The sequence below is a fragment of the Bos mutus genome, chromosome 20 (genome assembly GCF_027580195.1).
Source record: "Bos mutus isolate GX-2022 chromosome 20, NWIPB_WYAK_1.1, whole genome shotgun sequence".
Taxonomy (NCBI): domain Eukaryota; kingdom Metazoa; phylum Chordata; class Mammalia; order Artiodactyla; family Bovidae; genus Bos; species Bos mutus.
Genome location: NC_091636.1, coordinates 17,977,068 through 17,994,959, shown reverse-complemented (window position 1 = coordinate 17,994,959; position 17,892 = coordinate 17,977,068). Strand labels below are relative to the sequence as shown.

General features: G+C 39.4%; 2 protein-coding genes across 8 annotated transcripts in view; one reads left to right on the top strand and one right to left on the bottom strand.

The window, feature by feature from the left end:
* PDE4D (phosphodiesterase 4D) overlaps positions 1-17,892 on the top strand; it is an 810,773-nt gene that overhangs the window by 748,595 nt on the left and 44,286 nt on the right. For 6 of the 7 annotated variants that reach the window (XM_005889048.3, XM_070357505.1, XM_005889049.3 and 3 more), the window contains one exon: positions 4,838-4,950. In XM_005889048.3, coding sequence (XP_005889110.1) covers positions 4,838-4,950 — 113 coding nt within the window. Of the gene's footprint in view, positions 1-4,346; positions 4,752-4,837; positions 4,951-17,892 lie in introns of those variants that run through there. The other variant, XM_005889055.2, reaches the window with a different exon arrangement.
* On the bottom strand, positions 643-4,720 carry LOC138984166 (transcriptional regulatory protein AlgP-like). Its single transcript, XM_070357376.1, has 3 exons — positions 4,641-4,720; positions 3,068-4,581; positions 643-1,372 (listed from the first exon to the last, which is right to left on the bottom strand). Exons 1-2 carry the CDS (start codon positions 4,718-4,720, stop codon positions 3,915-3,917), a joined length of 747 nt encoding a protein of 248 aa, XP_070213477.1. The 3' UTR covers positions 643-1,372; positions 3,068-3,914.

Sequence of the window (17,892 nt, the reverse complement as noted above, 5' to 3'; positions counted from 1 at the left end):
ACCACTGTACTAGAAGTCAACAAAACCCAATCTTATATTTATTTCATTAAAAAAAATTCTACTAGAGCCTTAGGTAGACCAAGGGAAAAAAATCATAGATAGTGGGAAGATAGGAGAAAAAACTCACAAAATTATGTATACCTTTTCCTTAGAGGTTTTTTGGAAGTACTAAGTGAAATTTTATATTTTTCATAAGATTTCAAAGCAAGAATTTGATGCCAGAAATACACTTGGAAATGAGAACAGCTTGCCACTGGCAAGCTTTGCTTAAACCTGTAACATGTACACATTGAAAGTGAATCCAACTCCTTCATGTATTTACCATCAGATAAAATGTATAGACAGAAAAAAGAAATCAGCAAAAGTTAGAGCTAAACTGAGCCAATCTTTTACTGTATCAAATTCAGGGAGTGACTTGCTTGGAGTAATACATGGTAAAATGGAAGTCATATTTCTCTAGTTCTACCTACTTTAGACACTATCAACTCCATCCTTAGGAACAAAGAGGGAATTTGGGTCGGAATTAAGAAAGGGGAAGCTGGAATTGCTTAAAATGTTATGTATTTAATTATTAATATTTGTTCTTCAGAGCTGTTTAGTGAAGGGCTTTTTTTTATCTTTAAGAAAAATACGAATCAGCTGTTACAGTTTATATTTTTTTAATTAAGGGTAAGCAAATGGTGTCCAAAGTAACGGATTTTTTTTTTTTTTTGACTTGTTCTCTTCATTTACACCAATAAGCCTATCTAGGAGTTATGACAAATTTATGCAGACCTTTAATCAGTCAAGAGTTGGCAGAGAAACTGACATCCGCAGAGTCACACAGTACGTAGAATGGATCCTTTTACCTCAATGGTCAATATCCCTGTGACTTGTGGGTAAAAGTAAGTGACTGAACATGTCACAGGAAAACGACCTCAACCTCCAGCTCACCGCTGTGGCTCTGAGGCAATTACTTTTTTTTTAATCCTTTTCAAAAGGAAGCTGCTGCTTCAGCATCTTCTCCTGGAGCTCCTGGCACTGGTTCAGGCTGTGTGTCAGGGGAACCCTTGATCGCATCACAGTGACGGAAGCCAAGTGCTGGCCTGCAAGAATTGAGGACTGTTTGTTCACAGAAGATCCTGAACAGAAACACGGGTGTCACATAGTTCAAGGGGGCCTTGAAGGAAACCGATGCTGCCGTAGGAGGGGACTTCCAAAGGCTCAAGTTATTTCTCAGTTGCTGTTCCAGAGCCCTCGCCTGGCTTTTGTGGAATCTGGCCAAGAGTTGTTGCTTAGGCAGTTTCTCCCTGTAGGTCCTTCACTTAGACTTTAGACAGGGAAATAAGAGTTTTCATATATTTTCAAGTAGTGCCACGGTGATGGCTACTCTCTGGGGAGAGAAGTATTTTATTAATGAATGCAGTGTGTGTTCTTGGTAAAACCCCACATTAAACTAGCTCACACTGTTTTCATCCTGAGAGCTATTGGTGACGTTTAGGTGTGTTGGTTGGTGACTCAGTTTCCTGGAGGATAGCAGGAAACTCCACATTGAGGCTTTTTTAGTGGGGATGAGAAGGTCAGTTACTCAATGTCTTACAACACTTGGGGTTAAAATTCCTAAAAGTTCAGCTTTAACACTGATCCTGAGCAACTCTGGCTAGCCATATTGCCTATAAACCTAGGAATTTGGGAAAAGTAGTATTCTCAGCTCTATGCTAATATCAACAGTAATTCTTCTTGTTTTAACAGTAATTTTTTATTTGAGCAACAATTTTATAGAACAAACTGTTTTTTTGTTGTTAGTCATTATTTTCTTAATTGGTATATAGATGTGCTCTGGTCATTTTTTTTTCTTATTTCATTCTCCAGATTTATACAGTTCATGCAAAGGTAGTTAGAACTGAAAATACGTACACAGACCACATTTTTATTGTGCTCAAATGCAGATTGTCAGAGGGGCTAATCTATGATTGGGACATAAACTAGATCTTCTGAAACAAGCTGTCCCTCTTGTCACTGTACTGCCTTCTTAAGAGTAAGTCTGGTATTTGAGTGCATAATGTCTTGACGCATGGAAACTTTGGTGAATTACTTTTCTACTCTTAGGATTAAAAATTGAACACTAAAGTGTAACACATGGAACCACATCCCGCTAGGTCAAAGGCCTATATTCTGAGAAGTTGGTGATGATGGAAAGGGAGATGGGGAGGTCCCCTGGGGCTCAGACTTTGGAAAAGTTGGAAAGCAGGGGAGAGAAACACAACACAAAGGTCTTTGAGGTGGGCAGAGGGGATTCCTGGCTTCCGGATATAATCAGTGACTGGAAAGATGGCTGTGAACAAATCCTAGACACAATGGTTATGCATCTTTAACGCACTGGATGTGCTAACTGTGGATGGCCCAAATCAACTGAAATAAGTTAATTTCCTCTTAAAATTCCTACATCCGTATTTTATACCTTAGAGGAAAGAAAAATCCAAAATAAAACCACATAGTGCATGTACTACCATCAGAACTAGGTTATGCTATAGTTACATATGGAAGATATTAAGTAAAATGAAAATGTGTTATGGTCATAGGTTTAATGATTGCTTGTGATCTTTAGGGTATGGGATTACAAGGAACTTTCTGCATTCCATCTTTGTGTAATGTTTCAGACTTTATAACAAACATGTTATATTTTTATATACTTAATCAAGGAAAGGCTGTACAGATAAAATACTTTATGCTTGTGATTTAAGATTGTCTTTAAGGTTTTTCCTTTTGTTGGGGGAAAAGCTCCAATCTTACACTTTAATTCACCTGGCAAGGTTAGGTAGGTGTTGGTTCACCTAAAGAAATATTTACAGAGATTGGTGCAGAAAAAAAAATTTTTTTAAGTGGAATAAAGAGGCAGTTTTTAACCTAGAGTTCTCAAAGTGAATAGCCAACAGTTCAAGAATCCTTGATAACAATTAGCCACATGGCCCATGTAACAAATACTTTGAAAGTTATTTTAACTTTTAAAAATTTTATCTAAAAACCTATCTGGAAAATCCCAGGAGCCTGAGATTCAGTCCATGACATTTTTTGTTGTGCCACTGACCAAATTTCAAGGCAAATGGAGTCCAAACTTCAAGGGCAGAATTTCTTCTCCTCCAATACCTGTAGATCTGAAGACCAAGAAAAATGATTACATCAACTGCATGTAAGCTTTTCAGATTATGCTTTCTAACTGACAATAACAGAAGTTTCATAAGATGGACTCTTCCTGGGAGTCTGAACGTTTTCCTGCTCTGAAAGGTTTGCTTATCTGCAAGCTAATAGAGTGAAGTTCTCTGCAATTGATCTCTTACGGTAGAGCTCCCCCAGGGTCAGTTTTTGAAAATAGAACCTGCTTCCATACGATGTCTTTGAATGTAGTCTTTTCTCAAGTTTGTACTTTATTCTGTGCATGGTAGGTAGAAACACTCTTTCAGACTCTTCCCCTTGGCATCGCAATACCACCCTCATCCCTGATTTGCAGTTCGTTTGACGAAGAAAGCAACATAGGCATAAATTGCCTATGCCCGTAAGCATACATTGTAAATTGCCCATAAGGCGTGGTGCATTCACACTGCCGTTGAAGATAACTCAGACAATTCTGAATGTGAAAATACAGCATATTGTCAGATCTGTGAATTCTAAGGAGTGCTGGCTCATAACATTGTATGTTTTTATGTCCACCCCAAAATTTAGACGTAAGGGCTGGGTTGGGAACTCAGCCTGGTCTAAATACAAATACTTCTAATTCCCACAACCACCCTGTCCTCTTCAAGTAGGTAAATCCTAAACTCTCAGAAACCCTAAAATCCAAACCCACGGAAACTGATTGCGCGCGTCCTAAATAACCCAGCTTGTGCGACCCGTCGGGTTCTCCGGGGAAAACTTGCAGGATGGTGGAGACGCGGAGGTTAGGGGCGACCCGGACGGGCTGAGCTCCGCTGGGCGTGCGGGGTCCCCGCGGGCCAGGTGCGCGGCCGCGCGCGCGCGGGCGCGACCCTAGGCGGCGGGCGAGCTGGTGGCGGGTTCTCCACGCGGGGTTTTCCGCCACTCCCGTCGCACGGGTCCCCGGCAGCCCCACGGAAACACACGCTCACGCCCGCTCCTCGGAGCGAGCAGCGCGGGACCGCGCGGGGTGATGCGGCGGCGAAGCGGCGGGGCGACAAGGGGCCCGGGCGGGCCGTGGCCCCGGGCGATCTAGGCGTGGAGTCGAGGAGGGGCCGGGCTGCGCCGCGGGCCGTGGGGGGCGCGAGGGGGAGTGTTCCCGGAAAGCTGCGGCGATGGAGCCGCGCTGCGCCCGCCGCCGGAGGAGTTGAGAAAGAAAACAGGAAACGTGGTGGCCGCGCAGCCGGCCGCGGCTGATTCATTCGCTTTGAGAGAAGGCTCGGCAGGAGGGGCGGGCGCGGGGCCGCGGCTCGGGGCCGGTCGCCGCGCAGATCGTGCCGGGGACCAGACGCTCCCTCCGCTGGGCGGGCTCCTGGGCGCGCGCGCCACCCCCCTTCGCCATCCTCCGGCACCAGGACTTTTTCAAAGTCGCGTCGTGGGGGTTCTGGTCCATGTAAAAGTTGGCTTGGCGCACTTGGCGCGCCCTCCCAGGACGCCGAACGGAGACGCCAAGCTGGAGAGGGCGTGCGTACCCGAGGCCCGCCGCCCCGCTAGCAGAGCCCCGGCCCCCCTCGCGGTGCCCGGCTCGGCAATATGAAGAAGCAGCCCTCATGTGCGGGCACCGGGCATCCGAGCATGGCGGGGTACGGCAGGATGGCTCCCTTTGAACTCGCCGGCGGCCCCGTGAAGCGCTTGAGAACTGAGTCCCCCTTTCCCTATCTCTTCGCAGAGGAGGCCTACCAGAAACTGGCCAGCGAGACCCTGGAGGAGCTGGACTGGTGTCTGGACCAGCTAGAGACCCTACAGACCAGGCACTCCGTCAGTGAGATGGCCTCCAATAAGGTAAGCCCCGGCTCGGTTCTCACCGAGTCCCCTAGGCTGCTGATTCCCACGCTGGTGAAGCCACCAGTCCCCGTGGCCCCGGGAAATATACAGAGGTTTGTCACACACACACTGCATTTTGGCTCCTTTGGAAGAAGATTTCTGGTGCTGTCTGTGCCCTCCTTCTCTCATCCATTCACTCTGGAGAAATTAAACATTTTACAAAAGCAACTTTGATATAGTTTTGATTGCAATACCCGCAAGACACAGCGCTCACGTCTGTGTGTGTGTGTGTGTGTGTGTGTGTGTGTGTGTGTGTGTGTGTGTGTGTGTTTGAGGGGTACTTCTAGGTGGCACTTTGCCCTTGCAGCAGAAACGAAATCCTGTCTACTGGCAATCCATGTTTTAGGGTATTCTTCGGATTCTCAGTGGGAAGTAAGAGTTGCTGGAGGTCAGTGCAATACCTTGAATGTCACCACCTACCGCACTCACACTCAGAAGAGTTCAGTGAACTTGGAACCTTAACCCACATTTATCTAAGTGTCAGGGTCAGGGTACCCTGTAAGAACTGAGCCTTTGTAGTTTCGCTTGGCCGTATGTGTCCACAGGGGACGTCAAAGTTAAGGTTATGGTCACTGTCATTGTTACTGTAGATCTTGGAGGGAGAGTCCAGTTTTCTGAAGTTATTTACAGAGATGATTCAATGGGGGCATTTGTGCCATATGTGTCAAGGTGCTGGTCTTGGTGGATGGTGGAGTTCAGGGGGCTGAGAAGCAACCTTCCACCTGCTACAGCCTTAAATCAAGGTACAGTGTTGTCCATTTTGGTGTATTTTTTTTTGGAGTTCCTATTATTATTTTTTAAAAATCTTTAGTTATGTAAGGAAATAATTGGGATTATCTATGTTTTTAATGATTGTTTGGCTCAGGGGCTGGGAGGCATGGGCCTGTTGGATGCAGATGCCTAAAGGATTTAGCCAGTAAGGACTAATAACTTCATGTGGCAATTAATAACAGTTGCCCCTTAAAAATATTTAAATGTTTTGGCCCACCTATTTGCAAGGTCAGGAAAGTTATGCCATTTTACTGCTTATCTACATGCACATATTTTTCAAAGAGCTATGCTTTTTTTTTTTTTTTAGTTGACTATAGTTTTCATCCCACCTGTTTTTCTCTCATGCAGTTTAAAAAACTATAGCGTATCACCTGCTTGATTGTCTTATCTCTTGACAGCGCTTACATAGACAGCAGGATTTTTAACTGAAAGTTTAGCTTCAGATAAACAAAATAAAAAGCACTCCCCAGTCACCATCTATAGGCACTAACTTACCCGTAAGCACACTGACCTACCCATAAGCACACCAATGATCAAATCTGTATCTTTTTTTTTTTTTGGTCATTTAAGCCTCATTTCTAAATTTGGTGTGATTCCTCATCAAAATGACAGGTTATTACTCTTACTCTCTGCCTTGGCATCAGGGGCCATTGTTCTCATCTAGCTAATAAATTCTTAGTTCATTGATTCATTTTATAATATATAGGTTGTTCTTTCATAATTTGGTTCATAATGGCAGTTGACATATGCTAAGGATCTCGTGTCCTGAAGGCTGAATGGGACCATTGTGTAATGGGCCTGAGTTCTTATTCTCTTGCCTGGTTAATTCTGTATAGTGAAAGGAGAAGCCAGAAGACACCAAAAGATGCTCAAGCCTTTGCTTATATTTTCAAGATGATTTGACTGTGCTTTTTCAGCACAATGAACCTCAGCAGCTGTAATTACTTTCCCCCCAAATCTGTACTCTTAATGATGAGACCTCTGTTTGAATTTAAAAATGAATATGAAATCTAATCATGTAAGTGACTTCAGTTGACAAGTAATTAATTTATCTGTACTTTAAAATGAAAAAGTAAAATTTGAGGTCAAAATGATTTTTTTTTTCTTTTAAAGGCACCAAGTAAGGCAAGGATTTTTTTCTTTTCTCTTTTTTTTTATTGTGAAGGCCCCTCAAGTAGACTTTGAGTTAATTTACAGATTTAATGTAGGAGGTGAGCTTATTTCAAAATGCAGTCATGCTAGCTGTGTTTAAGTCTTGTGTTGACATGATCCTTATTTTTAACATTAAAAAAATTCAACTCAGCTGAAGCTGTTGATTAAACTTTTCATGTCTAAGCCATTCATCTTTTTTTTTTTTTCCCTAACTCATTCATTTCTAAATAAGTGCTAAGCTCCTGTGACTTTTTATAGATGAAAACGGATTAGCATAGAAAGAAAAAGCTCTTGGTAAAGGTTGTAAAGTTATCCTTCAGCCTGGTAACAAGGGCACGAATAAGTCACATCCACATGAGCTGTAAACTGAGTTGGAGCAGCTGATCTAAAGGTCCCCAGGAGTGATACCAAGTCTAAGTCTGAACTGGAAATGTGACAACTTGCATCACACGTCCACTAGGTTGTCGAGTATCTCTTGAGTGTGAATGAATAAGTCTGAAACATTGCTTTCGGTTACTAGTCTTATTATCATCCTTTCTTTCTACATGTACTTATTTGAACCAACCAGTGTTGTCTTTGAAAAGTCATAATATTTTTCTTTGTTTTCTTCTCTTTTTGAAGCTTTAAAAAAAGTGCCCTAATTGATTAAAATAACACACTAGTAAGATACTAGTGTATCTTACTTACTTAAAATACTAGTAAGAAATCACGATTTTTAAGTGATTATTTGGAGAAAATATTTACTATGAAAGTGGATTTGGGTGTGAGGAAGGAGGAAATTGATTCATCAGACTCATTTAACAAATTGGGTTAATGGATTCTTATTTAAAAAAATCTGAACAGAAGGAATCTGAACTATTAGCAGTTTTTAAGGGATGCTTCAGAAGCAACTAGATGTATTTCCGGATTGGGATTGTAATGTGTGTAATGCTTATCGATAGTGTTGAGACAGGAAAATTATGGAGTTCTTGGCCAATGCCAAAGTTGGCTGTAATATGTGTAGGATACTTGTACCAAATAGGGGTGAGATACTCCAGATGGCATTTAATTTGAGTGGTTAAATTGACAGCGTTTACTCTCATAAGCACATTAATCTGCCTGAGATTTGTACAGATTTCCTTGAGTTAAGAGAGGTTTTGGTGATGTCTCAAAGCTTTGGTGGCAGACAAATCTGGAAGTTGAATCACAGTTTTATTCCTTACAACCTGAGTTACATTAGAGAAATGACAAACATTTTTAGCTGGTTTCCTTAGCATAAGATGAGCACAATGATACTTGTTTTGAAAGTTCAGAGTTCGAAAAAATATGTATAAAATAGCTAGCTAATAATGTCTGACATGTACTGTACCTGTTGTTATCAGTATTATTGAAGGTTTAGGTTCAACTTGATTCATTGCGTACTTGGCTAAATTTTTTTTAACCATTCAGTTGTAATCTGTGCTTGGTATTTTAAGTTTCACAGTTTTTATAATCCAGTTCTTAATTTTTATAATCCAGTTCTGTCTATAGCACACATTTCTATATTACAAAAAAAGTGTTTATACTTTCTTTAGCATAATATAGGCATAAACATTTTGAAGTTCTAATTAAAAGCTTAATCTTTTCTTAAATTTCAGCTACAGAATTGGAAACAGAAGAGCTAAATATTTTTCCTATTTTATTTGAAAAATGAAAATACAGCACTTATTAATTTTTAGAAAATATTAAACATGATGTGGGATTGGTAGGTATATTTCCATCCTTTGTAAATATTTTGCAAAGCTAAAGTAACTTTTAAGACTTTTTAACAAAGGCCAAATAGTTTCACAGTATTTTTGGTTATCTTTTTCTCATGGAAAGTAAATTGAGGCTGTGAGGAGGGTAGGCCAGGAATCTAAGCATCAAAAGTTACGCTTCGGAACTGTATCCTCTTGTGACCTAACAATGCACATTTCACCAGACCTTCAATGTAAGTGTGGTGATATTTGAAGGGGAAAATAAAATCATCTTAAACACCCCCCGCCCCGACACCACCAAATATATCACTATAAAAATGAATTGGTCCTCTTCTCTAAATTTGGGGCAGTTCTGAGGCTTGGCGTTACTGGAACCTACTTGCTTGAAGCCCGTATACTTCAAGGGGCTTCCCTGGTGGCTCAGTGGTAAAGAATCCACCTGCTAAATGCAGGAGATGTGGACTCCATCCCTGGGTGGGGAACATCCCCTGGAATAAGAAATGGCAACCCACTCCAGTATTTGTGCCTGGAAAATTCCATAAACAGAGGAGCCTGGCAGATTATAATCCATGGGGTCGCAAAGAGTCAGAAAGAAACACACAGAGACACACACACACACACACACACAATGCTTAAAACTGAAAGTCAGTTTTGAAGTTACGAGTCAGGTGTCCTTCTAAAAGACTTAAGGATTTTTGTTGTTGTTCGTTTCAGGCATATGTAGGCCAGCTTTGCAAATGTGGATATGACTTCTTTATGGAATTTATTTTGTCTGGTTTTAACAAAGATCTCTATCATGTTTCTGTTGCCTACAAATTAAATTGCTTTTCTGGGATGCTTTTTCCTAGTATTTTTGCTGTCTACTCCCCCTGCTGATTTTTAATAGTCAATGCATATGTAACATATACTATAGCTTTCTGTGATTGCTGATGTATTTTCTTCTGGCAAAAGTGATGCTGGAATGAATACTATAGAATGTTCACAAGAAATGGCTAAATCTTAAGATTTTTCAGCATTACCTGAGTATAAGATGGCTCAGGAAAGATATAAATGTTTAATTTTGTTGAGAAGAAAGCAAAAAGTTGGAAAAGGCATTTTAATTTTGTGAAGAGCAAAGAGCAAATAACAGTAATTTTCTTTAAAATATTAAAAACTTATTGACATAGTCATGTAAGAGTTAAGAGTTAATCAACATACTTAAAGGAAAACTCTAAATTTTTAGAAAAGAAAATATCATTCATAAATAAAGATACTCAACTTACTGATGCTTTAAGTTTGCTCACTGCTTTTCCATCTACTTTATAAAAGTAGATTTGGCCAAGATTTATGTAGTTTACATATAGAGCCTTAAAGTTAACATGAAGAATTGGAAGTGGTTGTTTTATGATCACTGTTTAAAAAAATACTTTATTTGCTTTTAAGTAATAGAAAGAAGGGAAGTGCTTTTTACCAGATATTTTTATGTTTAATTAAATAGTAAAGCCCTTAATTTTAACCCCTTAACTTTAACTTTAAAGCAGTAAGGATTACTGTAAATCTTAATTTATCTCTTTTGTCATCAACTTGGCTCCTATATTGGTATTTAATGGCAGTAAGCTTAATATCCTTAAAATAGTTAATTATCAAAAACTTTTAATTTTGTGACTCAATAAAGTAGTTGTTCCTTGAGAATTGCTTTCGGTCATTAAACTTTTAATTTAATTATAGGATAGTGGTAACTTCTGTCTCAGAGTGTTATGAACCATGTCCTTTTTCTTTTTTTTTTTAATTTCAAAATGTAAGGCTTGGCCAAAATAAAATAGTACTTTTCCCAATATATGAATGTGAATAGTTTAAGCATGTTGAAGAAGGTTGCATGCTCAGTTGTGTCCAGCTCTTTGCAATCCCATGCCCGCCAGCTTCCCCTGTCCGTGGGATTTCCCAGGCAAGAATTCTGGAGTGGGTTGCAGGAATCAAACCCACATCTCTTGTGCCACCTGGGAAGTCCAGATTAAGCACATTTGCCCCTAAATAGCAAGGATAATAATGTTTTTACTCAATTTTAAAAGATTCTGGTGATATTGACAGGAATAGCTGTCTCTGTGACTATGTGATAATCATAGACTGTAGCTATTCCTTAAGATACACATAATTATGGCAGATATGAAACACCAATAATGATTTCCACTAAATCCATACAATATTATATAAAATATGATTTTCTCTTTTTCCAGAAAGAGATCAATACTTTAAAACTGCAGATAGCTCGGCTTTATTTTGTGACAGCATAGCTTTCTCTACCGGGTTGTAATACTGTGCCTGACTAGTGGTGATAGTCGAATTGACACTATTAGTCTGAGATCTTTCTGGGAAGTAGAGAGAGGGGTAGCCTTGCCTGCATTTTGATACTCACATTAGTTTTAAAAGACATTTTAAGAAAGCATTTTCTTTTGTTTACTCTAACAAGGATTGAGATGAGTAGTGAGCCTTCGTATTTGCTTAAAACAAACATTTCTGCTTTGTTCATTGTGAAATTAGTTAAATTAGATTACCACCTGCAATGGTGTTAACTTTATTATCCTTTACACTTAGGAAAATACTTCATCTTTAGTGAAGTATTTTGTTGTTGTTGTTATTATTAATGTCCTGGGATTTTTGTTCTTATTTTGCTCTACTTTATGTGTGATGAGGATGAATGGCATTTACACTTCTCCTGAGTTATACACCAGTGCTTATGGCAACTTTGTAGAGTAGAAAGGACGTAGATGTTTTTTGTCAGGCAGGCTTGGTTTCAGATTCCAGCTCTGCTGCATTCTACCTAGTATTTTGAGCAACATGCCTCGCTTCTCTGAATTTCAATTTCTTCATTTCTAAATGGATATAATAAAAGGGGAAAATAAAATTGAAAGAGTGTTAAGACCATCAGATATATAGAAAATTCAGTTTGGTGAATACTGTATATTGGGTGCTCAATAAATTACATGTAATTTATTCTATCCCTCAACTGTATTGGAAAGGAGAGATTAAGAAAAGCTATATGTCAAATACTCCTAATATAAGAACATAATATTTCTTAAAAGAAAAATGTGACTTTCGTTCTGTAGTAGATTTGGAGTTAGTGTTCTCAGACTTGCTGTGTACATTCATAACTATGTTATGTTAGGTATGTATGTTATGTATGTTAAATATTTTTATTTAAAGCATTTATTTTTAAAAGGTAAGTGTCCACAAGAGTGCCTCATCTTAAGCAAAGAATTACATAAAATCATGGATTTGATGTTCTAGTTATAATTGTTTTTAATGTACATTGAAATTAATTTGTAACAAAATGAGAAAGTTTCATCCACACTGCATTACAGACAACAGGCATACTTTTGGTTATACTAGTCTAAATTGGCAGTAAGAACCATTTGGGGAGTCATTTTTGCTTAGAAAGATATGTCTGTTTTAAACAACCTTGGTTTTTCTTCTCTGTCATTAATGAGATCTCCCCACTAGAGGAGAAAATGCCAGATTTCAGACAGAATGGTCTCTGGATTTAGAGCACTCTCCCATAGTCAGATTGCCATGGTTAGATTCAGTCTCTGTCTTTTACTAAATTTAAATGGGACAATTTACCTTTATGATTCAGTTTCCTCATATGTTAAATAGTTGCTGTGATGATTCCATGAATTGAAAGATGAGAGTTATCTAGACAAGAGTCAGGAACATAGTGGGTGCTTAGTAATGTTGAGTCCTTTATATCCTTCTATAAAGGAATATCATCTATCTTTTCTTCTTTCGTGGGGTAAGGGTTAGAGAAGGTGTTTGTTTGTGATCCCGATACTTAAGCTTCCAGTGAGCTTTTGAGAGAGAATGGTAGCCTAATGATGTTGTGAACCACATAGGACTATTGGAATGTTTCATTTGCTCTTCTATCAATTACTTTTCAGTGGAGTTTACCTTCTGTTTCTTTGTGTAATTTTATAGTATAGCCCATCCAAATGGCCTGAGGTTTTATCTCAGAATACCTAAAACTCTAAGCTGTTTTCTAGCAGAAATACCTACAACAGTGGACAATAGTCCAGTGATTTTTTTTTTCGTAAATTGATGCACCCTGTCATTCCTCTGAATGAGACTGAAAGTAACCCAGTCACAGAATCTCTTATTTTAATATTTGATGTTAAGAATAATATATTCAGGACATAGCTTTCTAGGGTCTTAGCAACTTAACCATCTAGTGTATGCAAACATTTCCTTGCTCTGTCAGCTGAGAAAGCCTAAAGCAGTGGCACACCAGGGGCACTGAACACATCTAGCAGCTTCATCTTGGTTTCTAATACCCTTCTCCAGCAGAAGGTAGCAGGACTCTGCGGAGAAGTAGCTGATTCTAGAACTGGCACAGGAAGTCAAGCTGGCGCATGTGTAGTGCCAGAAAATAAGGAGGTACTCAAAGAAGTGTTGATGGGAGCACGACAAAGGGACACAAGAGCAAACTGAAAAAGCTCCCAGTTCCCAGCTGGAATTACTTGATTGAGAAACTGGGATGATAACCCAGGGTATAAAACAAATATCTATGAGTTCATACTGATACAATTTATTGAATAAGTAATTAAATGAGGGAGAAGAGACAAATCCACCATCCAAATAATTTATGTAGATACTCTGCTCTCAAGGATAAAAAGCATAACTCCTCACTGTGGGCTTAACTGTGGGCTGGGCATACTGACCTACTTCCAGAAAAGCACAATGTGGAAAAAGGGAACAGCACCTCTACTGTAGAAAAACTTGACAAATACACACTTCCTCACCCAGTGATCAAAGCAGACAGCAGTTCTGATAAGTCAAGTTATAGTTGATGCCCTTGATATGATCTGATGAAAATGGTACTAACATTGGTGTTTCCTACAAAAAATCATATAACCCCACTCTAAACATGAGAAGAACATCAGCTAGTTCTTAGTTGAGGGACAGTCTACAAAATACCTGACCAGTAACTCCTTGAGACTATGTGAAAGTCATCAAAAACAAGGAAAATCTGAGAAACTGTCACAGCCAAAAGGAGCCGAAGGAGACATGATGATTAAATGTAATGTGTCCTGGATGGAATCCTGGAACAGAAAGGAATATTCAGTGAAAGCTATGGAAATCTGTGTGCACTTTTATTAATAAAAATGTATCAGTATTGGTTTAGTAATTAGGACAAATGTGCCCTATAGTAAGATATTAGTAATTGGAGAAACTGGGTGTGGGACATATGGGAACTCTCTGTACTTATCTTCATAGTTTTTCTGTAAAAAAGAACTTTTCTGAAATAAAAGAGTTATCAAACAAACTGTCCTGTAGGGTCTATCTGGAATATTAATCTCCTCTATGAAGTCCTTTCCAGAGAAGGCAATGGCACCCTACTCCAGTAGTCTTGCCTGGAAAATCCCATGGATGGAGGAGCCTGATGGGCTGCAGTCCATGGGGTCGCTAAGAGTTGGACACGACTGAGCGACTTCACTTTCACTTTTCACTTTCATGCATTGGAGAAGGAAATGGCATCCCACTCCAGTGTTCTTGCCTGGAGAATCCCAGGGATGGGGGAGCCTGGTGGGCTGCCGTATATGGGGTCGCACAGAGTCAGACACGACTGACGCGACTTCACAGCAGCATGAAGTCCTTTCTGTCCTATCTTTCCCCATATCTCCCATCCTGAAAAAAAAAAAAAGTGTTAGTCGCTTAGTTTTGTCCACCTCTTTGCAACCCCATGGACTGTATGTAGCCCGTCAGACTCCTCTGTCCATGGGATTCTCTAGGCAAGAATACTGGGGTAGGTTGCCATTCCCTTCTCCAGGGGATCCTCACAACCCAGGGGTTGAGCCTGGGTTTCCTGTATTGCAGGAAGATTCTTTACCATCTGAACCACCAAGGAAGCCTATCTCCCATCCCAGCGACTCCTAACTGGGTATAATGTCTTTTCCCTTTGATCTTCTGTGGGACTTTATTTGTAGTCCTGTTAACTCTCTGTACAATAATTCTTCTTTGTTTTCTTTCCATCACGTGATACATTAGGTTGTTAGTCTTATTCATTTTCCAGTCCCCACTACATGGGACACAAAACTGTGCTAGACAGATGCTCAGTAAACATTGGGTGAATTGTCTGAATGGTATTCTGGTGGTGATTCTTGAAAAGCACCATTAAATGGTTTTGGTTCTCAGTGCTGTAGGAATCTTCACTAATCAATCTCAAGGACTAAGTTTATTTTTACTCATCTAAGCCCTAAAGCTTTAGACGATAAAAATTCTTCCTTTATTTAGCTTCAGTTTTACTGGTCGTCAGAGTCTTTGCAAGGGAGTTACTGAACACTTACTCAGATAATTGAAGAAATTTATCATAATTTTTCTAATTATCACTTGAGTGGAATTAATAGAAATAAAATGTAAAAATACTCTGTTTCTGCCTTCCACTTAGTGTTTTGATGGTTTTGGTAGTATTTAGCATGGTCAGCATTTCAAAGGATCATAGTTAGTATTATTCATCTCAGACTCAAGCCGTATGTGTTAGAACTAAAAGAGGCAGAAGTGGGGCCTTCCCTGGTGGTCCAGTGTCTAGCATTCTCCTCTCCTGGTACAAGGGGCTCGGGTTTGATTCCTGGTCAGGGAACTGGGTCCTGCATGCTGCAGCTGAGACCCAGCACAGCCAAATAAATATAAAAAATAAAGAAAGAAAGGAGGTGAAAGTGATCGTTTGTCTGACTTACCTAATATCAGTTGGGAAACGAGACCCAAACTCGTCCACCTCCTTATGTAGTTCACTGTCATTTGCAGTTTTGTACGCAGTCTTTATCTCAGCTTGTTTTCATAAATTGCAGGAGGGAGGTACATTTTTTCTTTTCCTTTGAATGTGTTAGTGGAATACAAGCCGTGTTTCTGATAAGCATATGGCTTCAGTTAACTCTTCAAGTATATAACCAATGAGTTTTCTACCCGGCCACTAGGAGTACTGATGAGTTCTGTATGGCTTTAAGCCCAAACCTAGTGAGTGTCAATGTATTATTTTGTAGTTGGTCATATAAATTCGTAGTGTATGTGTGGCATTGGTTAATGTAAATGCCATTCTCCACTTTGGATTACAGCCTTAGAGTCTATACAGGATAGTTGATGCCTTGTAGGAAAGTAGTTTTTCTGTTATTGAGAGTCCTGATCATTTCCCAATAAAAAATCTCAGTCCATCATGCTCATCCAAAATTATTGCATAGTTTATAGTGAGTTTAGTCTCATCTCATTTAAATTAAAAGTTTGTATTAATACTCTATGGGTAAAAGCCATAAAGTCATAGTGATGGCCTTAAGCTATTCTCTCTTCTCTGTATCTGTTGTAGCAATACCATTCTTATTATAGGTTTGTTCCCAGTAAAAATGACATATCTGGCTTTGAATATTAGGCTTCCCAGATGGTGCTAGTGGTAAAGAACCTGCCTGCCAGTGCAGGAGACGTGAGAGGTGTGGGTTCAATCCCTAGGTTGGGAAGATCCCCTGGAGGAGAAAACGGCAACCCACTCCAGTATCCTTGCCTGGAGAATCCCATGCACAGAGAAGCCAGATGAGCTACAGTCCACGGGGTCACAAAGAGTCGGACACGACTGAAGTGACTTAGCGTGCACGCACATCTGAATTCTGTCCCTGCCAGCCTGAGAAGAAAGGGTGTGCTTGTTGGGTTTTTGCCTGTTGGGGAGTATACTGTGCAGATTTACCCAGGCAGCTGGGAACCCAGGCTGTTGGGTTCCCGGCAGCCTCTCTGGTCTGCTGCACTGTAATCCCCATGGTGGCAGCCTCTGGCGTTTATTGCTGGCAAGCAGTGTGCTTGCAGACATAGGCACCATAATAGGAAACTTCTCAGCCTGTCATAAACAGGCCTGGAGAGTAGCAGGCACAGGCCTGACAGGGGTGTGTCCATAGCAACCAGGCAGAGATGAGGCTGATGTCGTGGAGTAAGTCCAGGCTGATGTCTGTCTTCTTCATTTCAAAAAATAACTGGCTGATTTTTAAGGCTGCTTTCCATTGTTGGCATAGCAGTGTTTTGGTCTCTTTGTCTTTGTTTTAGACCGAAATATGAATAAAGACGTCTTAAATGATGCTGTCCAAAATATTTTGAGAGGATATATCAAAGTATTTTCCTTGTGCTAAGTCTCCTAATTCTACCTGATCATTCCAGTCCATACACATTAGAAGGAAAGAACAGCTGTTTCATTACAGTGGAAAATAATTTTTTTAAAGAATCATATACAAATAAAATTATCATGTGTATATCTAAAGAATTATAAATTATACTGAACTACACAGAATTACAAAGAAAAGAGCATTTCTTAGTAAGGCGACTTTTCATTGTTTATGCCTTTACATCAAGTTCAAGTTTTAGAAAAATAATATTCTTTGACAAAAAAATATTCTATTCTATATTTGCTAGGTGTCTTTTTCAAGCTTCAGAAAAATAACTGCAACTTTAACTATAATGCCTTTGTTGCAAGAATTTAGGAATGGGCTTTAATAGTTTTTAATAAAGAGGTGCAAATGCTTTCATGGGTGCTTTAAATATTTGTGTGTCATTTCACTATTTGTAAGGAACCCTTGTTTAATAAAAGAGGTTCAAGACTGCAAAGGTTGAAAAAAGCTGTAAATTTGTTGAGTATATAAAAATTTAGATAGACTTAAGAGAAAATCTTGAACTTTTATTTATTTTTTTTTTTAAGATTAGGTATTGGATAGAAATTTGCCAGCTTGCCCCTTTCCTTTATTTACTTATTTTTTTCAGTTATCACTGGTCCTCTTACACTTTGTTTTGAATATTTAAAATCAGTTTCAATAGTACACTCTGATAAGAGTGAAACTAATTAAAATGATCTTTGATATACATGTTAAATTTCTGCTCTTTGTTTTCTTAATCTTATATTCTCACTATGGTTTCTTAGCTCTCTATAAGGGTAAGTGATAGTTGGGCTTCAAGCAATGTTTTTTACTAGAGGTATTCTTATTTCTTTAATACACATCAGGAAGGATTAGTGTACTTTCTCCTGGAAGATACTGTTTAGGCTTGCTTCTTAATTTTCACGTGCTAGCAAGGTAATGCTCAAAATCCTTCAAGCTAGGCTTCAACAGTATGTGAACCAAGAACTTCCAGATGTACAAGCTGGATTTAGAAAAGGCAGAGGAACCAGAGATCAAATTGGCAACGTCCACTGACTCAGAAAAAGCACGGGAATTCCAGAAAAACATCTACTTGCGTCATTGACTACGCTAAAGCCTTTGACTGTGTGGATCAG

Bases quoted from the DNA above. Each gene is read 5' to 3' on its own strand.
- LOC138984166 (XM_070357376.1), bottom strand. From the start codon at position 4,720: ATGAGGGCTGCTTCTTCATATTGCCGAGCCGGGCACCGCGAGGGGGGC. The intron at 4,582-4,640 runs GTACGCACGCCC...GGGCGCGCCAAG, and splicing joins AGCGGGGCGGCGGGCCTCGG to TGCGCCAAGCCAACTTTTAC.